The sequence below is a fragment of the Loxodonta africana genome, chromosome 14 (assembly GCF_030014295.1).
Source record: "Loxodonta africana isolate mLoxAfr1 chromosome 14, mLoxAfr1.hap2, whole genome shotgun sequence".
Classification (NCBI taxonomy): Eukaryota; Metazoa; Chordata; class Mammalia; order Proboscidea; family Elephantidae; genus Loxodonta; species Loxodonta africana.
Window position 1 is genome coordinate 72,995,999 of NC_087355.1, and position 26,454 is coordinate 73,022,452.

At 48.2% G+C, this 26,454-nt stretch overlaps 1 protein-coding gene across 1 annotated transcript; it reads left to right on the top strand.

Moving 5' to 3' along the window:
• Positions 1-2,356: 2,356 nt before the first annotated feature.
• Positions 2,357-26,175, top strand: FAM83A (family with sequence similarity 83 member A). The gene is made up of 4 exons (XM_064268042.1): positions 2,357-2,836; positions 9,381-9,548; positions 11,889-12,013; positions 25,641-26,175. The coding sequence occupies exons 1-4, from the start codon at positions 2,357-2,359 to the stop codon at positions 26,173-26,175; spliced, it is 1,308 nt and encodes a 435-aa protein (XP_064124112.1).
• The last annotated feature ends 279 nt before the right edge of the window (positions 26,176-26,454 follow it).

A 26,454-nucleotide genomic window follows, 5' to 3' on the forward strand; every position in this document is an offset into this window, starting at 1 on the left:
CTTCATCTATAAAATGAGGCCTAGTAATCCCTCCCTCCTTCAGCACAGAGTCAACACACCGTGAGCACTTAATGACGCCCAAGTGTAGGAGAGGTCAGACTGGAATGTTCACAGGGGTATTTTTCGCAGTGCCTCACATTCTGGCTCAGGTCTTGGTACTTAATTTGGCAGGGAGTGGGAGCCACTGAAAGTTTCTCAGTAGTGGAATGAACCAGAGAAAATCCTGCAGATTATTCCTCCCTTCTCCCTAACCTGTCTCACCAGATGGGACTAGACTGATGTGGTTTGGAATCAGAGAGTGGGCTGAGGAGAACGCATACTAGACCAGAGAGGAGGGAAGATCAGATGGAACGGGGAAAGAGATTAAGCCAATCTACATAAGCAAGAGTTGGCAGAAGATATAAAGGAAAGGGCACGGAGCCAAAAGGGCAATACAGAGTTTGTTGGTTTTGTCCCCTGAGAGGTTTCAGGGATTGTAGGGATGGGACGAAATGAAGCAAAGGAGTGTTGTCAGGGTCATGACTTGGATTCCCTCAATGTTCTTCAAGAGAGAAGAAGAAATTCCTTTTAAATTGCTTTTCTCCTCTTTGAGCTGAGCCACTTGGGCTACAACTTCAGTGGGGTTACAGGTGCTTATAGCTGTTTTCCTCCAGAGAGGAGATATGCCAGAGAGAGATATCCAGCTCTTAAATATATTAGCTGTTTGAAGACCCCACAATCCTGGTTTCCTGGCATAGTTCTCGGAAGGGCCTCGGTTTTATCCCTTCAATACCCACCACTCCCACGAGAGTCTCTTACTATAAGTGCTTGTGACTCTGCTGAAGGCTTTCTCTGGCTTCAGGGGTGTACTAGGTGAACATGCAGGACAGGCAGCCTCAACCAGTGATTAGTGGGGATTGGCGGAAAAAACTCCTGCTTTCTCATCGTCAGGTGGGAAAACTCAGACATAGTCTCTACCATCTCCCAGAGGTCCCAGCAGACTGAATCTCAGATGCCCACCGCAGTAACCTACTCACTAACACAGCTTGCATGGGCTTCCTCTCCTTTCCATCTCACTTCCTTACCCCCTTACCAGTGCTTCTGGGGGTCACCTTCCAAATTAACTTCAAAAAAAAAAAAGTTGCTGTGGAGTTGACTCCGACTCATAGTGACCCCATGTTTGTGTCAAAGTAGAACTGTGCTCCATAGAGTTTTCAGCAGCTCATTTTTCAGCAGTAGATTGCCAGGCCTTTCTTCCAAGGCACCTCTGGGTGGACTGAGATTCCAGCCTTTCGGTTAGCAGCTGAGCGCCTTAGCCATTTGCATCACGAGGGACTCCTTCCAAATTAACTACTTGTACTCAAATGCTAATCTCATAGCCTGTTTCTGGCAGAACCCAAAGACAATCAGGATTCCAGATAGTATTCTATTCCCTTTCTAGACCATGACCTGATCTGGAAGGAAAACGAGGCTGCTGCCTTCACTGTTCCTGTACTTTAAACAACGTGCTGCCATCTCTCCCTCCAGCATGGGGACAGGCTGACCCCATGAGGTCATGGGTCTAGACACAGCTGCAGCTTCTGCTCAGGACAGTATCCCAAGCAGCCACTTCCAACAGATCAGCGTTGGCCTGAGAGCTGGGATCTCTTTGTGGACTCTGTTCAAACATGACAATGACAAGCATAACATAGGAGAGAGATAGGCGAGAAGAGCTTTTTCAGAGGGCAGGGAGTGGTGGGAACTCGGGGTGTGACCCCGAGAAAGGAGGAGCACCTGGTGAGCACTGGCCTGCCTCCAGCTTCCCTCCTTCACAAGGCAGGCCTCAGGGACAGTATTTTTGCCTACAGGGAAAGGCTGGTGTTTGAACCCATCAGCTTGTGAATGGGGACTGCAGGAGGGGACCACTGGCATAGTCCTTTTCCAGGCCCATCCACCTGCCTGGGTGATGGCCTGGGAGAGTCTCCCAGCTTTGTCACAAGGCCTGAGGGTCTCCGGGCTCTGGGAGAGTTGTGCAACCGAGCGGGAATGCAGGCTCACCTTGGCCTCCCCCTGTGCTGGGAGGGGAGGAAATCACTGGTGGCTGACTGTGCCAGGGTGGAGTGTGAGCCAGTGCTCCCGCCTGCGGGCAGGGCGGGTGGCCCTCAGAGATAAGCCAGTCCTTGGCTGCTACCAAGTTTTCCTGTAAGGCTTTGTTCAGGACAGTAGTAAATCACTTCCTTTGAGTGCAGTGAAGGGCGCAAGGCGCCCTGCTCACCAGTCCTGGGAGCTGGTGCTTCCCAGAGGCAGGTGCTCCGTTCCTCTGTGCCTGGTGGCAGCTCCTTACATCAGGAAGAGCTCTAGCACCAGCCTCCTCTCCACAAGGCAGCGACAGAGCAGCATGAGCCGGTCAAGGCATGTGGGCAAGATCCGGAAACGCCTGGAAGATGTCATGAACCAATGGATCCGGCCAGCCAGGGCTGACTTCAGCGACAACGAGAGTGCCCGCCTGGCCACGGATGCCCTCTTGGATGGGGGTCCTGAGGCCTACTGGCTGGCACTCAGCCAGGAAGGCGAGGTGGATTTCCTGTCCTCAGAGGAGGCCCACTACGTCCAGGCCAAGGCCAAGGAGCCCCCCTGCACCCCAGAGCCCACCGGAGGGGCCGAGGCAGGCCTCAGAGGACACGACTCAGCCTCCCTGCAGTCAGGTACCTACTTCCCAGTGGCCTCAGAGAGCAGTGAGCCCGCCCTACTGCACACCTGGGCCTCGGCCGAGAAGCCCTACCTGAAGGAGAAGTCCACCGCCACCGTGTACTTGCAGACGGACAAGCACAGCAACATCAGAGACCTGGTGCGCCGCTGCATCGCCCGGACCAGTCAGGTAGCCATGGCGGAGCCTGGGTCTCCTTGGCCACCAGCTGGGGAGGGATGGGACTGGTGGAGCAGAAAGAGGGGGACACATGCTGCTTTAAAGGTGAGGGTCCAGGTGATTGGGGCTTAGGATGGAGTCTAAGATGTTGTCCTCTGCCTTTCCGGGATCCCTGACTTCCTGACCCCACCTGTCACCACCTGGATCCAAGCCACCACCATCCATCACCAGACCTCCTGCAATCGCTTTCTGCCTGGCTCTCCCTTCATCTCCATCCCCTACCTCCCGGTGGTCTCTACGCTGCAGCTTCTACGCTATGCACCTAAGTTGACCCCTTCCCTGCTAAGGGCCTTTGCTGGCTCTCAATTGTCTGTGGTACCAAACCCATTGCCAGCGACTAGATTTCGACTCCCAGCAGCCCTATAGGACAGAGCAGAACTGCCCCATAGGGTTTCCAAGAGGGAAGAGCAAACCCCTAGCAGGGATCTCAGCCTCTCCAGCATGTCTCCCACTTCCTTCCTGTAGACCCTTGAACCCACCATGTTCTGTCTTAATGTGTTTGCATGCGCTGTCCCCTCTGCCTGGGATTCCCTCACCTGCCCTGCTTTTCACATGAGTAGTTCCTACTCGGGGACACTGGTGGGCCCAGGTTTGATTCCTACCCAATACAACTCTTGCACAGCCACCACCCAGCTGTCAGTGGAGGCTCTGTGTTGTCACGACGCTGAACAGGTTTCAGTGGAGCTGCCAGATTAAGATGGACTAGGGACAAGGCTCTGAAGATTTACTTCCGAAAATCAGCCAGTGAAAATCGTAGAGATCACAACGGGCCAATCTCGCGCATGGGGTTCCCGTGAGTGGGGGTAGGTGGCAAAGTAACAGCAGCTAACAACAATCACAAATGCCTACTAGTTCCTCAGGCCCGGCATGAAGTCTTTTGCTTGGGAAGCCTCTCCTGAGTCCCCAGGCTGGGTTAGGCGCTCCACCTCTGTGTTTCCAAATGAAGGCGAGCCACTCCATTGGGGAGCATGCCCTTGTCCCCTCAGACTCAGCTTAGACCCGTCTGCCGGAGATGACCCTTCAGTGACTAATGCAGCCGGGGGTCAGGCAGAAGATGGGGAGGCAGCTGAGAAGGTCCCTCCCTCCCCACAGTGTTTACATTGTAACAGGTGACTTTGGAAGAGGAAAATGCCTTGAAGACCAAAACCCAAACCCAAAGCTTGGCTAATAGAATTCCAGGCTCAGTGACAGGCACTTGGATCCCTTCTTCCAGTTAAGGCACATGGACAAGCTCTGGAAACACCCGTCTTAAGTGGGCCTTAAGTGGCAGCTTGCTCTCAGCTGGGGAGTGGGTAGAAGGGCCCCAGCTCTGGGGCCTCATTCTTTCCAGGTGCCAAAATGACTACTTAACCCTGGTGTAGGGGTGCTCACTCCTCGCTCCCAAAGCTGAAGAGGTGCAGGGGGGAATGGGCCCCAAGAAATTTGTCATCTGTGAAAAGGCTCTCTCTCTCTCACTCTCCTCACTAAAATTATTTTATTACATTTAAAACAGCTCATAAAAGAGCATGCTGATATTTAAACTCATTTTTTTACTAGAGTCCCAGTTGTCTGACAAAATCCCCTCCTGGGTTCAATACTGTCTGAAATTTTAAACCAAACCAAGCTGCTGTCGAGTTGACTCCAGCTCACAGCAACCTCATGTGTCCGCGTAGAATCACCCTCCACAGGGTTCTCAATGGCTGAGTTTTCAGAAGTAAATCACCAGGCTTTTCTTCTGAGGCACCTCGGGGTGGACTTGAACCTCCAACTTTTTGATTAGCAGCCAAGCGTGTTACTGTTTGCACCACCCAGGGATTCCATGTGAAATCTTAAGGTTCTGGGAAAAGCCAGCAGGATTAGGTAGGCTGTGTGTGGAGGGGGAGGGAGGGAGTGGAGTTCTGGAAAATTAAATGGAAGGTAGCAGTGGGTGGAACATGGTTTTTCATGTCTCTGAGCAGCTTTAGGGAAACCCTGGTGGACTCATGGTTAAGAGCTGCGGCTGCTAACCAAAAGGTTGGCAGTTTGAATCCACCAGGTGCTCCTTGGAAACTCTATGAGGCAGTTCTACTCTGTCCTATAGGGTCGCTATGAGCCAGAATTGACTCAACAGCAGTGGTTTTTTGTTGTTGTTGTGCTGCTTTCAAGCAGTATCTCGTGTTACCACGGCGGGCGGCAGTAGAGACTGACAGATGCCCAACAGGCAGCCACCAGCACTGGCTGTCCAACCTCAGTGAGCCCCCGACCTCCCGGGCCTCAGGTTCCCTCTGGAGTTAAGGATCCTTCCAGCTCCAAAAGGCTTGTTCGTAACCACACTCGCTCCGCTCTCTCACTCTCTGTGTGTGCAATGTTCTCCCAGGGGGTGGGAATCAGTGGTGTCTGGGAGATTCTCAGCCACAGCTGCCACTGCAAGGGTGAGTGAGACACCCTGGAAAGAAGCCAGGTTGAGGCTTGCGAAACGCAGTCCCCCAGCTGAGCCCTCCCTTGCCCCCAACTCCCCACCCAGCAAAGCTTCCTACTCCCCAAGTCTGAGGCCGCTACAGTCCTTTGTTCAACTAGCAGAGCATTTATGAATTTGAGACAACATTTACAAATCTGAAGATTTCACCTAAAAGTAAGAATTTCTAGCGCCTCTTAGCAGATAGGAAGACCTGGTTCTGCAGGTACGGGGTGGTGGTCACCCCTGAGGTCTGTCCCGTTTGTTGCAGTCCCCACAACTTTTTGTTGTCCCAAGTCACCAGGGACTCCACCCATTTTGTTTCCTGCCAGCTCCCCGAAGGCAGAGAGTTTGTGATATCCCCCATGCACACACAACACCTGTGCACACACATCTCTGCATACACAATGCCTCTGCACACACAACGCCTCTGCACACACAACACCCATGCACACACCACACCCATGCACAGATAACACCCATGCACACACAACACCCACGCACACAACACACACACACAACACCCATGCACACACCACACCCGTGCACACACAACACTCATGCACACACAACACCCATGCACACACACAACACCCATGCACACACAACACCCACGCACATAACACACACACACAACACCCATGCACACCCAACACCCATGCACACATGAGTCATGCACACACCACACCCATGCACACACCACACCCATGCACACACAACACCCATGCACACCCAACACCCATGGACACACTTCTGCACACACAACACCCATGCACACAGAACACCCATGCACACACACCTCCGCACACACAACACCCATGCACACACAACTCCTCTGCACACACGACACCCATGTACACAGAACACCCATGCACACAGAACACCCATGCACATAGAACACCCATGCACACACAACACTCATGCACACACAACACCCATGCACACACAACTCTGCACACACAACACCCATGCACACACAACACCTCTGTACACACAACACCCATGCACATACAATGCCTCTGCACACACAACACTCATGCACACACAACACCTCTGCACACACACCCCTGCATGCGTGTACCCACACATGCACATGAGGGCTCAGGATGTCCCACAGAGTTGCCAGGCGGGCTGGATCCTATCCACAGTCCATGGATGTCAGCTGTGTCCTCCCCACCACACAGAGATGGAGAGACGAGAGAGGAGATAAGGGATGAATCGTCCCTCTTCTATGGCCTCTGCCTCTGAGACAGACCTCTGGGAGGACTCGAACCTCCAACCCTTCAGTTAGTAGCCAAGTGCATTAACCGTTTGAGCCAGCCAGGGGCTTCAAGAGGGAGAATAAACAAATAAACCAACCCAGTTGGCAACCAGTAGATTCCAAATCATGGCAACCCCGTGCCTGTCAGAGTAGAACTGCGCTCCAAAGGGTTTCCAATGGCTGTAATCTTTCAGAAGTAGATTGCCAGGCCAACCAAAAGGTTAGTGGTAAGAGTCTACCCAGAGGCACCTCAGAAGAAAGGCCTGGTGACCTACTTCCAAAAAATCAGCCACTGAAAACCCTGTGGAGCACAGTTCTACTCTGACACGCATGAAGTTGCTATGAGTTGGAATGGACTTCACAGCAACTGGCTTTATTCAACTCACTACACCCTCAAAGATGTCACTTTGAGGGCTACAGTGCACCTAACCCAAGCGATGATATTTTCAATCACCTCATATGCATGTGAAAGCTGAACAAGGAATAAGGAAGACTGAAGAAGAATTGATGCCTTTGAATTACGGTGTTGGTGAAGAATATTGAATATATCATGGACTGCCAGAAGAACAAACAAACCTGTCTTCGAAGAAGTACAGCCAGAATGCTCCTTGAAAGCGAGGATGGAAGACATGTTATCAGGAGGGACCAGTCCCCGGAGAAGGACCTCATTCTTGGTAAAATAGAGGGTGAGTGAAAAAGAGGAAGACCCTCGATAAGATGGATTGGCACAGTGGCTGCAACAATGGGCTCATAGCAACAATTGTGAGGATGGTGCAGGACCTGGCAGTGTTTCCTTATGTTGTACATAGGGTCACTATGAGTTGGAACCAACTTGACAGCACCTACCAACAACGACACACCCTCTAAGGCAGCACACCCAGGCCACTGAAGAAGAGTCGTCCAAAGCAGTTATTGGCCTGGAATTGATCCAGCTGGGAGACAGGCCCAACAGGAAGCCAACAAGATAAACCTAGACATCATGAGCTTTATTTCCAAGCATTCCTTCCATCAGGATGCTGGCCTACTGCCAAACCTGCCCCTTCGCTGTTCAACAGACCACTTGCTCAGCAGCCCCATCTCAGGGAAACGGGACTCACTGAAACAGAACCAGAAGGATTTACTGCCTTAGCAGAGAGAGAGGGAATTGTCTCTTTTGTCCAGTACTGGGGATAGGAGGCGTTTATCTTTCAGCCAAAAGAGAGCCTCAGCTGGTATTGGTGCCGTAAGCTTAAGTGTGTGTGAAAACTTAATCGTGCAATAACGTGGTCATGGTTCTAATGAATCATGTGTGTACTGGGTTAAATAGGGGTCCTCCGAAAATCATGCCCACCCAGAACCTCAGAATGTGACTTTATTTGGAAAGAGGGTCTTTGTAGATGTAATTAGTTAAAATATTGGAGCAGAGAGCGTAGTACAGTGAGTAGGGTGGGCCCTAATCCAACAGAACTGATGCCTTTATAAGAAGAGAAGATATACAGCAGCCCTCCCCTTATCTGCGGCTTTGCTTTCTGTGGTTGGAAAATGTTAGATGAGTATGTACTATGACGAAATCACACGCCATCCTGCTCCACCGTTCACACAAACTTTATTACAATATATTGTTAAAATCGTTCTCTTTTATTATTAGTTATTGTTGTTCATCTCTTACTGTGTCTAATTTATAAATTAAACTTTATCATAGGCTTGTATGAATAGGATGAATCATAATATATATAGGGTTTGGTACTATCCAAGGTTTCAGGCGTCCATGCCCCTGCAGATAAGGTGGGACTATTGTACAGAGACAGAGAGACACAGAGAAGGCCATGTGAAGATGGAGACAGGGATTGGAGTGGTGCTTCTATAAGACAAGGGGACAGTGTCCGTGTTCCTGCCTGCCAAGCATTCAATTGTCGTTTCTCTGTCAACAGCACCCCAATCTGACTTCAAGGAATCACCAGTCCTCCACTCTCAATGTGGTTTGGGTGGGCTTCTGCCATCCCTGGGTTGGAATTGGGGAGAGTACATGACCCAGGCCAGGCCAGTAAGAGTTCTGCCACAGACACTGATCCATGAGTGGCCACAGGTCTCAGTTATTCTAATGAGAGTCAGCCCCAGGCCTTTTGCTGAGGTTCTTGGGAAAATAAGGCCTTCTTTCTTCGGGGTTATTTAGCTGGTAGGAGCTAAGCTGGCAGCCATCTCGTCACCTATTGTGGAGACCCGCCTGAGAAATTTATTCCTCTCCACCTGAGCCTCCCCAAGTGCCTCTGCTTGTTCTTCTTTTCTCCTCTCTCCTCTCCTTCTCTTTCTAGCTTTTCTCCTCTTCCTCCTCTGTTCTCCCCACTCCGTAGGCATAGTTGTTGGTAGTTGCTGTCTAATTGGTTCCAACTCATGGAGACCTTATGTACAACAGAACAAAACATTGCCTGGTCCCACGCCATCCTCACAATTGTTCGTATGTTTGAAACCATTGTTGCAGCCACCGTATCAATCTATCTCATAGAGGGCCTCCTCCATTTTTGCTGATTCTCCACTTTACCAAACATGATGTCATTTTCTAGTGATTTCTTAGGTCTAGAGACCAAAGGATACGTGATGAGGCCAGAGAGGTGGGGTCAGGACGGGGTCAGGCCTCCATTCAGCCCTTCTTTTCTTTTCCTTGAACCTGCCCAAGCAGATCCCTACCGCCATCCTCTCCTCCTCTGCCTCCATCACAGCAGCAACGGGAACAGCTCTCCCCACCCCCAAATGCCCAGGCCCACTGGGCCTCAGGAAGTTTGGCTGAAACCCGTTAGCACCTGGCCCTAACTCTTCTGGTCACCAGCCTTTCTGCCCTGGCCCAGGTCCTGGCCATACTGATGGATGTGTTCACGGATGTGGAGATCTTCTGTGACATTCTAGAGGCGGCCAACAAGCGTGGGGTGTTCGTCTGTGTGCTCCTGGACCAGGGAGGTGTGAAGCTCTTCCAGGAGATGTGTGACAAAGTGCAAATCTCTGACAGTCACCTCAAGGTAGGGGCCCTGAAAGTACTTTGTATTAGTGAGGATAGAATAGGCTATGCTGTGGTAACAAATACCCTCCCCCTCAATGGCTTAACACAATTGAGGTTTACTTCTTGCTCAAAGTTCTCTGTAGAGCAAATGGCCCTCTTCCATCTTGTAGCAACATCATAAGGGATACGTGGCCTCCAAATTGCAGTGACAGGGAAGAGTAAGCTGGAGGATTGCACAGGGTGTTTTTAGGGCCTGACCCGGAAGGGGTTCTCATCACTTCCTCCCATCTCCCATTGACCAGAAGTAAGTGCTCACCTGGATGCATAAGGGGTGGGAAGTATAAAGGAGCCTGTGGGTACATGGTGAGCAATCATCTTGGCCACATTCTCCTTTTCTCGTTTTAGCAGAGAAGACCCAGTTGATACATTTCAATGGGCAAGACAACACCGGGGCCTGTCTGATATGTGTTAAGAACCCTTTGGCCCAAACATGAAGGTCTTCTTGGACTTAATTGAACCCCACACCTCCCTCTCCTGGCAGGGAGAAAAGAAATCCAGAGATAAGGGTTCATTTAGTCACATTAAATTCAGGATGTGGCACCTAATTCAAGGTCAAATATAAAACCACTCAGAGCTCTTACGAGTGGACCCAGCCGAAAAGCTAGGGGCAGTCCTCAGGGTTCCTTTGAAGACTCCTGCACCTCAGGCTGGAGGGACCCCTCCTTCTCCATCCTCCCAGACTAGGATGAAGGCTCCTACATATCTATCTCTCCCTCCACATGGAGGATGCAACTGAGTTCAGGGCTCCCTCCAGGTGCCTAGGCCTCAGGACCTGGGGTCTGCTTGATATTACCTGGATCATCCTTCTTGACATGAGGCCATTGAAACAGGTCATGGGAGTTGGCACTGGAGTTGCCTTTATGGGCCACACAGTCCACAAAACTGAGAGTCCTCTGCCCAGCAAGGAAAGACGGGTCACGCCTTCCAAGATCTCACAGAGCTCATGGAGAGGCCAGGAAGGAGCAGGTGGAGGCGTTGCAGTTCGGTGTGCCCATCAGAGAGCCAGCCCAGCCACTAGCAGGCATTTGTGGGATGCAGGCAGTATTCCACCACCTTCCTCTGCCTGGCTGTTGCAGAGACATTCACACAGTTCATCAGCTCTGTCATTTCTCCAGGCTTCCAAGGGCTCCAGCCCCAGGCTGGGGCACCAGGAGCTGCTGGGGAGGAAAGGGACAAATGGAGACATGATTTGGTTGTGAACCCACCTTCTCTTAGAACAATTCAGAGTCCACTGGTGCCTCCATGGAGCTGCCTCCTCGGCTACAACAAGCTTTCCTGCTGACCACCTTGGGGCCAGGGACTTCCCCCAAGTAACTGTCAGACCTCTTGTGCCCCATGGTGGCCCAGCTGAGGGCTCCATGGCATCAGCCCACTCTTGTTTTTATTTGCTGCCTTGTTTGAATTCTAACCCCTGTCCCTTTTTTTTTTTTTTTTCCATTACCCAAATAATGCCAAGACAGTGAAGAAAATCTAGAAAATTCAGCAAATGAAAACAGTGGTGTCACTAGGGTTGGTGTCACCCAGTGCAGTAACTCATGATGTCACCTCCCCCTACCATGGCCCTCCTCCTGTACTGGACCATACAGAATCCTTAGCAACGTTTTTTGTACTAATGATTTTAAATTGGTGACTATAAAAACACTGGCATCAAGGAAAACAGCACGTGCTTGTAGGGTGTACACACAAAACCACGATTCAAAGCGTCATTGTAATTGGATAATAACGACAGCTCTGACACATTACAAAGTTCAGAAAGTAAGTTGGCATAGAGTTTTAGCCTTGCAGGTATATTCATACATGTAAGTTGGGCTTGGAGCCCTGGTGGCACAGTGGTGAAGGACTTTGCTGCTAACCAAAAGGTGGGCAGTTCAAACCTACCAGCTGCTCCTCGGAAAGCCTATGGAGCAGTTATACTCTGTCCTACAGAGTCACTATGAGTCAGCGTCCACTCATCAACGAGTTTTTCAGCTGGGCTGAAGAAAAATGTCTTTGTCATTATAAATAACTACAGGGATATTTGCATGAAAAATAATAAATTTCTGCTGAAACACTTCACAAAAATTTTATAGACAGTCATGTTGGTGTCACCCCCTCTGACAATGTCACTCAGTGCAGTTTGCACCCCTGCACCCCCCTTGGTGACACCACTGAAGAAAACCATGTCAATGACCCATAATCCCGCCAATCAGAGATAACCCCTGTTTAAGTCTTGGTGAACATCGTTCCAGACTTTTTCCTATACAAATGTATATCTGTAAATACATAATTAGTGAATGACAGCTTGACTTTCCATCCATAGAACATTTCCATCCGGAGTGTGGAAGGAGAGGTGTACTGTGCCAAATCAGGCAGGAAATTCGCCGGCCAAATCCGGGAGAAATTCATCATCTCGGACTGGAGATACGTCCTGTCTGGATCGTACAGGTGAGCACTGGGTTTCACATCCTCTTCCGTCTTCTGAGAGGTCCAGGGTTGAGTGTGGGTCAGATCAGCTCCCAGCCACCCACACCCACCCACCAGATGCTCCACTCCCCAGAGCAGGAGGGTCACCACCAGGGACTGATTACCCAATAAGCAAGGCACACTCAGGCTTAATTGTGTTCACTTACTAATCTGTAGTGCACAGTTTCACATGGACGTGGTGAAACCCAGTGAAATTGGGCACTGTAGATTAGTAAGTAAACGTAGTCAAGCCCGGGCATACCTTGCTTACTGTAAGCCGATGAGTTCTGTGCTTACTGGTTAATCCACCTCTGATTCTGAGAATAGGACCAGTCTGGGCCAAAGGAGGAAATCTGGGCCCTTCCTGGGAACTTCTAGGTGGAGGTGTACTTCCAAATGCCTCAGTTTCCCTCAGAAATCACAATAGGACATAGGATCATCGGTTTCCCTTCTCCGATCTCCTAGGTGTGATTACAGAGTCACAGGATTTGTTTTGTTTGTGAGCGTGCATATGCTCCATTTTATTTTTGTTCTTTTAATATAACAGCTTTATTGAGATATAATTCACCTACTGTGTAATTCACCCATTTAAAGTCTACAATTCAGTGGTTTTAACATATTCACAGAGTTGCGCAAACACCACCACAATCAATTTGAGAACATTTTCATCATCTCTAAAAAGTAAGAATTAGCAGTCACTCTCCATTTTCCCCCCCACCATCCCTAGCCCCGGCAGCCATTAATCTACTTTCTATCTCTGTCGATTCACCTACTCTGTACATTTCATATAAATGGACTCATACAAGATGTGGTCTAATCTTTCACTTAGCACAGTGTTTTCAAGCTTCATCCACGTCATGGCATGTATCAGTATGCCACTCCTTTTTCTTGTTGAGTAGTAAGTAATTCCATTTTATGGATATGCCACATTTTATTTATCCATTCATCAGTTGATCAACATTTGGGCTGTTCCCACTTTGGGGCTATTATGGATAACGTTGCTATGAATATTTGTATACAAGTTTTTTTGTGGACATATATATTCAGTTCTCTTAGATACATGCCTAGGTGTGGAATTGCTGGCTGGACTACTAACCAAAAAGTTGACAGTTCAAACCAACCCAGAGGCACTTGTGATGGTTAAGATCGTGTGTCAACTTGGCTGGGCCATGATTCTCAGTGTTTTGGCAGTTGTATAATGTTGTGACCACTTCCCTGTGGAACTTTGATATGTGATCACCCCCATGATGGAATCTGCTGAGTGGTACCAGCCTGGGCGGGGCCTGTGGCTGCTCAGTGCCCCCTCGGCCTTCACCTCTCCACCCTTTGCAGCCTACTTCCTTTCTGCTTATTCTGGATCCAGCAGCTGTCTCTTGTCATCTGACCTCCGGTTCTTGGGACTTGAGCTAGCAGCTTACCTGTCAATCTCCACAGCCTGCGAGCAAGAGTCCTGCTCCCTGACCTGCCGATCTTGGGTTTGCCAGCCCCTGCAGCTACATGAATCAGGAGAAATCCTATGGTCTTGCCTGCTGATCGTGGGATTCATCGACGTTCACAGCCTGTGAGCTGGAGCCCTGCTCTCTGACTTGCCGATCTTGGGTTCGCCAGCTCCTACAGCTGCGTGAATTGGGAAAAGCCTCTATCCTGATCCATGGACTTGGGATGTTCCAGCCTCGACAATCGCATGGGCTGTTTCCTTGATATAAATCTCTCTCTCTATATATATTTATACACTTTACTGGTTTAGCTTCTCTAGAGAACCCAGCCTAAGACAGGCACCTTGGAAGTAAAGCCTGGAGATCTGCTCCTGAAAGGTCACAGCCTTGAAAACCCTATGGAGCAGTTCTACTCTACACACATGGGGTCACCATGAGATGGAAATGACTCAATGGCAACTAACAGCAACAACATGGTAACTCTGTGTTTAACCTTTTGAGGAATTGCCAAAAAAATTTTTTTTTCCAAAGTGGCTGCACCATTTTACATTCTTACCAGCAGTGTGGGAGCAGTGGTGGTTCAGTGGTAGAATTCTCACCTTCCATGCCAGAGACACATGTTCAAATCCCAGCCAAGGTACCTCATGCTCAGTCACCACCATCTGTCAGTGGAGGCTTGAATGTTGCTATGGTGCTGAACAGATTTCAGCAGAGCTCCCAGACCAAGATGGACTAGGAAGAAAGGCCTGGCAATCTACTTCTGAAAATCAACCAATGAAAGTCCTAAGGGTCAGAACTGCAACCGATCATGGGAATGGCACAGGACAAGGCAAACTTTCGTTCCATTGTGCAATGGGGTCGCCATGAGCTGGGGCCAACTTGATGGCAGCTAACAACAACACTAGACACTAGGCCCATTATAGGACTGGGGGTGCCTCCTGGAACCCTACTAAGTTGGGGAGATAAACAATAGCAAGGTAAACGGAAAAGGACAGTGGGAAGAAATCAACAGAACAAGTGCCATCTCTGCCCACCCCCCAACCTAATAGTCCCCAAACATGATCCTATTTAAAATTATCTGAATATTCAAACTTTGGGAGTTTAAAAAACAGAATCTCTTATCAAAAAGGTCCAGCCCCCAAAACAGAGATTAGGACAATTCTCTCTAGCACATTTTACCCTCCCAGAACCCACCAGCTGTACTTTGCATGACAGTAGGCGTGGTTATCTCATTGGAAAGAACCAGGAGGAGGTCTGAGAACACAGTCACTTAGAAAGTCTGAGAATGATGGAGAGATAAAAGTGGGGCAGACTAGCTCCTATCATCTGTGCACATAATGAAAGCCAATGAAGGAGCTTCATGGACAGGAAGGATTCTGAGCTGAAGGAGCATTTCAGGGACATCAGGACCAGGCCTGCAAGCCCCGGGCAGGTTCAACTCAACCCAAAACTCCTTCCCGAGATCAATAACCCCTTTCGTTTGAGCACCTTAAGGAAAACACATTCCCTATGTTTATCTTAAATTTCTCAAAATGCGGATCGTCCCACCCTTTTGTTGTTATGTGCAGTAGAGTCAATTCTGACTCATAGCGACCCTAAATGACAGTAGAACTGTCCCATAGGTCTCCTTAGGCTGAAATCTTTATGGGAGCAGATCACCAGGTCTTTTCTCCCCTGGAGCTGCTGGTGGGCTCTAACTGATGACCTTTCAGTTAGCAGCCAAGCACTTAACCATTGCGCCACCAGGGCTGTTTAGTCCCACCCTATAATCCTCAAAAAGGTGTGTTTTTCACCTTTGAACAAAACTAAACTAAATCAGAAAGTTGCCTTATATCACGCTTTCCCCCAGAAGAACAAGATTTTTTTTTTAATTTTTATTGAGCTTTTAGTGAAAGTTTACAAATCAAGTAAGTCAGTGCCTCATACAAAAATTTATATACACCTTGCTGTATATTCCTAGTTGCTCTCCGGCAATGAGACAGCACAATCCTTCCCTCCATTCTATATTTTTGTGTCCATTCAGCCAGCTTCTGATCTCCTCTGCCCTCTCATGTCCCCTCCAAACAGGAGCTGCCCACACAGTCTCATGTGTCTACTTGATCCAAGAAGCTCCCTCTTCACCAGGATCATTTTCTATCCCATAGTCCAGTCCAATCCCTGTCTGAAGAGTTGGCTTTGGGAATGCTTCCCGTCTTGGGCTAACAGAAGGTCTGGGAACCATGGCCTCCAGGGTCCTTCTAGTCTCAGTCAGACCATTAAGTCTGGTCTTTTCACAAGAATTTGGGGTCTGCATCCCACTGCTCTCCTGCTCCCTCAGGGATTCTCTGTTGTGTTTCCTGTCAGGGCAGTCATCGGTTGTAGCTGGGCACCATCTAGGTCTTCTGGTCTTAGGCTGACGTAGTCTCTAGTTTTACGTGGCCCTTTCTGTCTCTTGGGCTCATAATTATCTTGTGTCTTTGGTGTTCTTCATTCTCCTTTGGTCCAGGTGTGTTGAGACAAATTGATGCATCTTAGATGGCTGCTTGCTAGCGTTTAAGACCCCAGACGCCACTCTTCAAAGTGGGATGCAGAATGTTTTCTTAATAGATTTTATTATGCCAATTGACTTAGATGTCCCCTGAAACCATAGTCTCTAAACCCCTCCCCCTGCTCTGCTGGCCTTCGAAGCATTCAGTTTATTCAGGAGACTTCTTTGCTTTTGGTTTAGTCCGGCTGTGCTGACCTCTCCTGTATTGTGTGTTCTCTTTCCCATCGTCTAAAATAGTTCTTATCTGCTATCTAATTACTGAAAACCCCTTTCCCTCCCTCCCTTCCCACTCTCATAACCATCAAAGAATATTTTATTCTCTGTTTAAACTATTTCTCCAGTTCTTATAATAGTGGTCTTATACAATATTTGTCCTTTTGCAACTAACTAATTTCACTCAGCATAATGTCTTCCAGATTCCTCCATGTTATGAAATGTTTCACGGATTCATCGTTATTCTTTATCGATGCATAGTATTCCATTGTGTGACTATACCATAATTTATCCATTCATCCACTGATGGGCACCTTGGTTGCTTCCATCTTTTTGCTATTGTAAACAGTGCTGCAATGAACATGGTTGTGCATACATCTGTTTGTGTAAAGGCTCTTATTTCTCTAGGATATATTCCAAGGAGTGGGATTGCTGGTTCGTAAGGTAGTTCTATTTCTAGCTTTTTAAGGAAGCGCCAAATCAATTTCCGAAGTGGTTGGACCATTTTACATTCCCACCAGCAGTGTGTAAGTGTTCCAGTCTCTCCACAACACCTCCAGCATTTATTATTTTGTGTTTTTTGGATTAATGCCAGCCTTGTGGGAGTGAGATGGAATCTCATTGTAGTTTCAATTTGCATTTCTCTAATGGCTAATGATCATGAGCTTTTCCTCATGTATCTGATAGCTATCTGAATGTCTTCTTTAGTGAAGTGTCTGTTCATATCCTTCGCCCATTTTTTAATTGGGTTATTTGTCCTTTTGTAGTTGAGTTTTTGCAGTATCATGTAGATTTTAGAGATCAGACGCTGATTGAAAACGTCATAGCTAAAAACTTTTCCCCTGTCCGTAGGTAATCTTTTTACTCTTTTGGTGAAGTCTTTGGATGAGCATAGGTGTTTGATTTTTAGGAGCTCCCAGTTACCTAGTTTCTCTTCTGCATTGTTAGTAATGTTTTGTATACTGTTTATGCCATGTATTAGGGATCCTAGCATTGTCCCTATTTTTTCTTCCACGATCTTCATTGTTTTAGATTTTATATTTAGGTCTTTGATCCATTTTCAGTTAGTTTTTGTGCGTGATGTGAGGTATGGGTCTTGTTTCATTTTTTTTTGCAGTTATGCCAGCACCATTTGTTAAACAGACTGTCTTTTCCCCATTTAACTGACTTTGGGCCTTTGTCAAATATCAACTGCTCATATGCGGATGGACTTATGTCTGGATTCTCAATTCTGTTCCATTGGTCTATGTGTCTGTTGTACCAGTACCAGGCTGTTCTGACTACTGTGGCAGCCTAATAGTTTCTAAAATCAGGTAGAGTGAGGCCTCCCACTTTGTTCTTCTTTTTCAGTGATGCTTTACTTATCCGGGGCCTCTTTCCCTTCCATACGAAGTTGTTGATTTGTTTCTCCATCTCATTAAAAAAATGTCATTGGAATTTGCATTGGAATTGGATTGATTGTATCTATAGATTGCTTTTGGTAGAGTGGACATTTTTACAAGGTTAAGTCTTCCTATCCATGAGCAAGGTATGTTCTTCCCCTTATGTAGGTCTCTTTTGGTTTCTTGCAGTAGTGTCTTGTAGTTTTCTTTGTATAGGTCTCTGGCAAGATTTACTCTTAAATATTTCATCTTCTTGGGGGCTACTGTAGATGGTATTGATTTGCTGATTTCCTCTTCAATGTTCTTTTTGTTGGTGTAGAGGAATCCAAGTGATTTTTGTATGAAGAACAAAATTTTGAGCTTGTTACATGTCTCCACTCTGAACAGCTCTTCATCCCTCTGGGCCTGTTTCTTCATCAGAAAAAAAAAAAGAAATGGTTGATAATACTACTTGTGGTGCAGTGGATTACTTAATATGGCTCTTCTAGCCATAGTCTTTGTAATTCCCACAAAATGACTGGGTGGGACTATGCAAATGAGGTGCTTGTGACCCACCTAGAGAATTGGACAGCTTGCTAATAATCTAAATAAGTTGCATGGCACCCTTGTGGGTGTGGGACTATGTATATAAGGTGTATGGAACCCTAACAGGGGGATTGGTCAGTTTTGCCATCCTGCTTGGCTCAAAGGGAGACAGAGAAAGAAAGAGAGGGATGCTGTAACACCAAAGACAGAGAGAGGCAGCAGAACCAGGACAGAGAGGAAGAGCTGTAACACCAGAGACGGTGAGAAGCAGCAGCAGAGAAACGGCAGCAGCAGAGACAGCAGAACCAGGAGACCGGCAGGAGACAGCGCTGTAGGATTTCTGGCCCACAGAGCAAGAAAGCTGAGGACTGTCAAGCACAAGGCTTACTGGCAGAGAGGGGTACTCCAGGCACTTATCAGCAGAGTTAAAAGAGCTCTGTAACACTTGCCCGAGCAGGGCAGAGGCCAAGGGGCCAGAGAGATGCCCGCCTTCGGACACAGCTGGAAAGAGGCTGTCCTGATCAAAGAACCGTATCCTAAGTCGTTCCTAAACCCGAATTGTAACCTGTTACTTCCCTAATAAACACCGTAATCGTGAGTACTGTCTGTGATTTCTGTGTGGCTATTGCAACAAATTATAGAACCCAGCAGAGAAGTAGAGAATGACATGGGAGGGAGGGTTGGTATCGGAACTAGGAAAAAGGTTGGTGGGTGGAGACATGTCGTCTGACCTCCGCCTCATAAGAATTGGCCTTGGGCTGTTGATCTTGATTCTCCTTCCCCCTTGTGAAGTTAGAGGAGGTCAGGTACCCCCATTACGTCATCTTTACAATACTGGATATGATTATTGTGAGAATTAAGTATAACAGCAAGTACAAATACACAGCTGGTGTCCAACATATGGGACACACTCAAAAAAATGTCACTTAATAGTGTATTATGGTTTATGATGTATTACTTATAATTTCTAATTTATTTTGATAATTATAGTTCTAAACAGGATCAATTTGAAAAGGAGTAGTGAGATTTACTGGGTAGGCTGGCAATGATCACTGTTGCTAGTAGCATTCTTACATTCAACAAACATTATCTGTTACATAAACTTTCCAGTGCGTTCCTGTGAATTAGGAAAGAGCTGTTGTTACAAAAACAAGTATAATAATTTTATTATTTGGAAAGCATTATTCCAGGAGGTAAAAGCCCTTCACCCGTCTCATCCTGTCTACAGAGTTTGTAAGACGGAAAGCACTGGAGAAAACCTCCAGCATGAAGAAGCTTGTCTGTAAGCGCCCCCACCTCCCCCGCCCCCGCCATCCCATGGGAGCCCATCACGCAAAATGGAGAGACGTAGGGGCATGACGAAGCAGACTAACATTGTTGAGCTATGCGCCAGGCACTGGGCCAACTGCTGTCAGGCCTTTTGTTGTTAGGTGCCGTTGAATCAGTTCTGACTCAAAGCAACCTATGTACAACAGAACAAAACACTGCCTGGTCCTGCTCCATCCTCACAATCATTGTTATGCTTGAACCCATGGTTGCAGCCACTGTGTACGTCCACCTTGTTGAGGGTCTTCCTCTTTTTCCCTGACCCTCAGACCTTTAGGAAAGATTTAATCCTCATGACAACACTTTCAGGCAGGCATTATTCTTCCAATTTACAGATGCAGGAACCAAGGTTAGGTAATTGGTCCAGGATCATCAGCTCCCTTGTGTCAAATCAAAAAACAAATCCAAACTTAGGGACAGGCTTTGTTCAGAAAGAAAGACCACTGCCAGTGGGGAGGGACTATTATAATAGTGGGAGGGGTCTATTGTAATAGGGAGACCACTCTGACCGTAAGATCAGCAAGAGTTGGACAAAATGGGTTTTTCTTTTAGAGACGAGCGTAAACAAGGCTAGAAAGAACCAGGTGTGGGGAAATGGGACAAAAGGGTGACATCATCAGACAGTAGTAAGTCAGAATGTTTTATGCTGAGGTCAGCCCATTCCTATACGGGAGAGGTTCTTAAGGAGGGGTAGTATGTTGGCTCAGGCTGAGGGTGGGCCAAAGTTCAGGAACATGGGGGAAGGAGAGAAGATTAACCAAAGTTTGGTTCACAAGCAATTTGTTTCTGATAAATCGGTGGGGACAAGAAGCTCAGCTGATCATTTATGAGGTAAGGAATGGGGATTGGGGGGGTGGTGTCTGGCCTTGTCACAGGTTTAAAAAAGGGGAAATTGTGAGTCTTATCTAAGTCATATGGGAAAGGCGGCTATTTGCAGTAAGCTGTTTTCTGGAACACAAAGGATAGGGGGATTTTCTTAATGATGGTTGATTTCCAGGATCACAGGGTGCTGGTACACTCGCCACTTGACTAGGGTTTCCAGGCCCCCAGTTCCTTGCTGAGGCTGGGCTGGGCTGTCATCTTTGATATGAGGAGGCAGCAAAAGTTGGGTGGCAGTGGATGTGAAGACACGCAGGGCCACCTGAATAGAATAAAAATGCAGAGTGACTGAGGTAGACTATGTCTGGAAATCATGAGTAGGTGTGTATTTGTAAATGTGAGTCGGTCAAGATGTAAAATGTATTTCTCCAAGAATAGCCAAGGTAGGTCTGGAGAAGAAGACCAGGGAGGGCCTTGCCCTACCAGCAATCAGGACTTGTCATGCAGCTGGTATAATCGTTAACAGCATGGCTGCTGACCAAAAGGTTGACAGTTTGAATCCACCAGCCGTTCCTTGGAAACGCTATGGGGCAGTTCTACTCTGCCCTGTAGGGTTCCTCTGAGTGGGAATCAACTCTACAGACATTGAGTTTGGTGTTTTTTGGTTTTGTAGTAGGCAAGACATTATGGCCTTGGAGGAGAGCCAGATAAATTGACAAACAGAGCAGGATAGGAAGCTGAGACACAGACCCACACATGCCTGGGCACATCAGAGCAGTGGGGAGAGGAGGAGCTGGAAAAAATTTCTTCACATGGAAAATTGGATTCCTATCCCACACATCCCCAAAAAATCCACTCCTTAGGGTTGTTGTTGTTAGTTGCCATTGAATCGATTCCAACTCATGGCGATCCCTGTGTACAGAGTAGAGCTGCCCCGTAGGGTTTTCAAGGCTGTGACGTTTCTGAAGCAGGTCACTAGGCCTCTCTCCTGAGGTACCACTGGGGGGGTTTGAACTCCCACCTTTTCTGCTCCTAGTCAAGTGACTAACCATTTGTGCCACCAATAGATTAAAAGGACTTAAATGTCAAAAAACTTTAAAACTCTTGGTAGAAAATATAGATGAATGTCACTGAATCATACACTTAAAAATTGTTGAGTTGGCAAATGTTTTTGTTATATATATTTTTACCACCATTTTAAAAAATGTATAGATGGATATATTGTAAGCATTAGCATAGGGAAAGATTTCTTAAACAAAATACAAAACTCATTGACTATAAATGATGGCTAAATCTGACTATATTAAAATTAAGAACTTTGGCTCATCAAAATACATCTTAAAGCAAGTGAGAGAAAACAGGTTAGGAGCTGGGAGCAGGTAGTCAGGGAGTTCACCCCTGGCAAAGATTAGTGTCAAGAATCGTGAACAACTCCTACAAATCACAGGAAGAGCACAATAGAAAGAGGGCCACGGGCACAAACAGGGGTTTCACAGAGGAGGAAAGACACGTGGCCAAAAGGCAATCCAAGAGATATTCAACATCACTAGTGATCACAGAATGCAACTCAGGGCTAGAATGAGTTACTCTTTTGCACCTTTTCAACCAGCAAAATCAGAGGAAAAGAAAAATTAAAAGCCTGAAATTACCAAATGTTGGATTTACAATATCTTTTATACACTACCAATGGGATTGCAGGAGCCCTGGTGGCCCAGTGGTTAAGAGCTTGGCTGCTAACCAGAAAAGGTCAGTAGCTCAAATCCACCAGCTGCTTCTTGGAAACCCTATGGAGCAGTTCTGCTCTGTCCTATAGGGTCATCATGAGTTGGAATCGACTCCATGGCATAGGGTTTAATGGAATCATAAACTGGTGCAGTGACTTTGGAAAGAGTTTGGAGTTCCTCCTAAAGCTGAATATTTACCTAGTTTATAATCCAGTGGAAACCCTGGTGGCATAGTGGTAAAGTGCTACAGCTGTTAACCAAAGGAGTTGGTAGTTCGAATCCGCGAGGTGCTCCTTGGCAACTCTATGGGGCAGTTCTACTCTGTCCAATAGGGTTGCTATGAGTCGGAATCGACTCGACAGCACTGGGTTTGGTGTTTGATTAGTTATAATCCAGCAATTCCACCCCTTAGAAAGTGGAACAGCAGAGGAGATAGACAAGAATGATCACAGCAGCAGTGTTCACAACAGCAAAGCAATGTAAACAACCTATATGGCCATCAGTGGAAGAGTGAGAAAATCATAATCTATTCATGCAATGGAATATTATACAACAGTCAAAATGAATGAAGTACAACAATAAGCAAGTGAAAAAACTTGTGTGTGTGGTCGAGTGGATACCGACTCACAGCACCCCTGTAGGACAGCAGAACTGCCCCATAGATTTCCTAGGCTGCCACATCTTTCTCCTGTGGAGCTGCTGGGTGGGTTTGAATGTGCTTATTACATTATTTAAAATAACTAATTAGCCAGATAAATAAAAATAGACCAATGATAAGAATGGACCTTGAGCTAAAGATAATGATTAAGTCAATTCTATGCTCTTCAGGGCCAACAAAAATACTTCATGGTATTTCTCACTGTGGGTTGTGACCAACAAGGGTAAAAGCTGGAGCACAGTGCGCATAGGAGCGCGAGGTGACACGCAGGGTCCACAGGAGGCACAGGGGCACGTGGCAGGGATGCAGGAGTGCAGGAGTGCTGGTAGGGGAGGGTTGGCGTGGGGACCTGCAGGGCACGTGGGCATGTGGGCACATGCAGAGTCCCCAGGAGTGCACACATAGAGTGCAGCAGGGGCGCACGGCGTGCGTGGGGGCTTGAAAAATTGCCAGGGCTCCTCTGGACTTGTTTTGTTGTGCAAAGCTTGCAGTTAACTGGCCTAATATGCAGGATACCAAACAACACAGGGTGATTGATGTTGTAGTGTAGCCGAGTCCCTCTGCCACTGTGTTTGCTTCATCCCCTGTTACCTGGATGGCCCTTGGCTCAGCCTCAGCTGCTTGCCTCTCTGGGGTGTGTGTGGGTGGCTTCTGGGCCCAGGTGAGATTTAAACAAAGCTTCATTGTTCCAAAGATTACCCAGAGCTTTGCATGTGCCCTTCCTGCCTGCCTGCCTGCCTGCCTGGGTGAACCAGGTGAGCTGGACAGGCCTTTGGGGGCACGACAGCCAGGCTGGGCTGAGGGCCCAGTCATGAGTGGCATTCGTTTATGCTCAGCTCAGGCACCGTCACTGCATAGGGACAGCTTGTCCCCATCACCCTCTGACCATCCTGCCCCCCATGGCTCTCACCCCTGGGCTCACCTTATATAGTTGCAGTCGCGTCACTAGGGGAATGCGGGGATGCGGACTGCACCAGGCGACACTGTCGGGGGGTGGTGACACCAAAATGACTGTCTATAAAATTTCTGTGCAGTGTTTCTGCAGAAATTTATTATTCTTTATAAAAATATCCCTGTGGTTAAACAACAAAAACTTTTTTCGTAAGCACAGCTTACATGTATTAAAACTCTAAGCTAATTTAATTTTTGAACCTTCTAATGCACTCTGGTCAGAACTGTCATTATTACTCAGTTCTAACGTCACTTGAAATCACGTGGTTTTGTCTGCACGCACTACAAGTACCTACTGTTGTTTTTGTTGCTGGTGTTTTTATACTTGCTGATTTTGTCAAATTTTTTGGTGTTTTAGCTACAATATTGTGGTAATTAGTATTTGTAAACCTGTATCAATAACTTTTTTTGAGAATGAAGTAGTAATTAAAGGAAAAGAAGGAGTGATATATAGGAATTACAATTTACAAGCAAAGTACAAACAACATTCTGTATGGTCTGGTATGGGAGAAGGTCCATGGGGTGGGAGGATGACACCATGAGTTACCGCACTGGGTGACACCAACCCCAGTGACGCCACTGTGTAGTAGGTGACCTACAAGGCTCTTGGATAGGTCTGTCTATGCTGTCATCTGGGACCATCAAGGAATTTTTTGGGAGTGAGGAGGGTTTTCCATCAGAGATACAAAAGAATTTGATTAAATCAATGAATCATAAATGGTGATACATAAATGCCTTAAACTTGGTTTTTATTTAAAACCTGTAGATGGAGATCCAGTGGGGTGCAGCGGTGGTTCAGTGGTAGAATTCTCACCTTCCATGCAGGAGGCCTGGGTTCGAGTCCAGCCAATGCCCCTCATGCACAGCCACCACCCATCAGTCAGTGGAGGCCTGCATGTTGCTATGATGCTGAACAGGATTCAGCAGAGCTTCCAGACTAAGATGGACAAGGAAGAAACAAAAAACCAAACCAAACCCAGTGCCATCGGGTCAATTCCAACTCATAGCGACCCTATAGGACAGGGTAGAACTGCCCCATAGAGTTTCCAAGGAGAACCTGGCAGATTCGAGCTGCCAACCCTTTGGTTAGCAGCCATAGCACTTAACCACTACGCCACCAGGGTTTCCAAGGAAGAAAGGCCGGGCAATCTGCTTCCAAAAATCAGTCAATGAAACCCTATGGATCACAACAATCAGATCCCCAGATGATCCTGGGGATGCAGCAGGGCTGGGCAGCATCTTGTTCTGTTGTGCATGGGGTCACCATGAGTGGCGTTCAACTGGCAGCAGCTAGGACAATGGAGGGCCAGGCCTCTGCTCGAGGGTGCCCTCCAGTGGCATTTGGGACACTTTCTCGCATAAATTGCACCTATGAGGCATCTCCAGTTCTCTTGGGCTCTGCCTATATATATTCCCTTTTCTGTCTCCCAAGGTGAGGGCATATGGTTCTCTCCCCTCATCGCACCCCTTCCTGGTCCAGGGGGCCAAACCCTCCCAAGAGCACGTTAGACTTTCATGAAAATACAGCCCCCGCCTTCCAAGGAGCAGCCACCTTTTCACAGCTGCGCTTCCCGACCCCTATTTGCTAGAGGAGGCAGGTGTCCCCATACTTCACAGGTGGAGAAGCCGAGGCCCAGCCGCCAGGTTTCTCATCTGAGGACTCAGCTCACGCTCAGCCCTTCTTCCTCCACTGGGAGCCTGAAAGGGTCCACAGGTTGAGCACCAGGAGGGAGCCTGAAGCCAGGAATCCACTCCGGCGGCTTAACATTAATCCGCAAACGTTTTCTGGTCTCTGAGCCTCCATTTTGTCATCTGTGAAAAGGGGATAACAATACCTCCTCCCTGGATTTCTGCCCGGATGGCATGAGCCGGCACAGAGGAGCAGCAGGCATGTGGCGGCCCCCTCCCTCCCAGACCAGTCACACTCTGCCATTAGCTCCCACTGCTGCCTCCCTCCTCCCTGGAGCTCGTGTCCAAGCTGAGGAGCCCCCAGAGGCCCGGCCGTGGCCTCCCCACTGTTCCGCTCACTCTCTTCTCTTGTCCTCCAGCTTCACCTGGCTCTCCGGACACGTCCACCGCAACATCCTGTCCAAGTTCACGGGCCAGGCGGTGGAGCTGTTTGACGAGGAATTCCGCCACCTCTACGCCTCCTCCAGGCCGGTGATGGGCCTGAAGTCCCCCAGGCTGGCCACGCCCCTGCAGCCCACAGTGGGCCCCAGCCCCCCACATGGCCCCCTGAGTGACAGCAGCTGCTCGGCCAGTGACCGCACGTCCTCCAACCCCTTCAGCAGCCCGTCGACAGGCAGCAACCCTCAGAACCAGAGTCAGCCTATGTCCTCGGGGCCTGGCAGCCCCCTGGCCCCAAACCCACCAGCGGCCCCCAGGTTCCAGCCCTACCACGGCCCATGGGGAGCCCTTTTAGCACAGGCCCCGGTGTCCGCGAGGCCCCACGACGGCCCGCCCGCGCTCTACAGCAACCTCAACGCCTACAGGCCCACGCGGCTGCAGCTGGAGCAGCTGGGCCTGGTGCCCAGGCTGACCCACACCTGGAGGCCCTTTCTGCAGGCCTCGCCTCATTTCTGAGGTCCCTTCCCTCAGCCGCCCTCACAGGGCCCAAGGACCCCACCTGAAAGGCTAGCAGCTTTGAACCTTCTTCCTTTGAACTGGAGGCATTCGGACAAAATAGTTGCCGATGTTTGAATGTTCGGGCACCTGGCACCTTTCACTTGCCAACCCGCACCAGCCCCTGGTTTCCCTTCTTTAGTTTGGCCAACTCAGCAGATTTCAATTCCGGAAGATTCCGGAGGGTAGGAGGGAGCTAAAGGACAAAATTGTGAAAATAGAGTCTCTTTTTTTCCAAAG

Bases quoted from the DNA above. Each gene is read 5' to 3' on its own strand.
- FAM83A (XM_064268042.1), top strand. From the start codon at position 2,357: ATGAGCCGGTCAAGGCATGTGGGCAAGATCCGGAAACGCCTGGAAGAT. The intron at 2,837-9,380 runs GTAGCCATGGCG...GCCCTGGCCCAG, and splicing joins GCATCGCCCGGACCAGTCAG to GTCCTGGCCATACTGATGGA. The intron at 9,549-11,888 runs GTAGGGGCCCTG...TTCCATCCATAG, and splicing joins TCTCTGACAGTCACCTCAAG to AACATTTCCATCCGGAGTGT.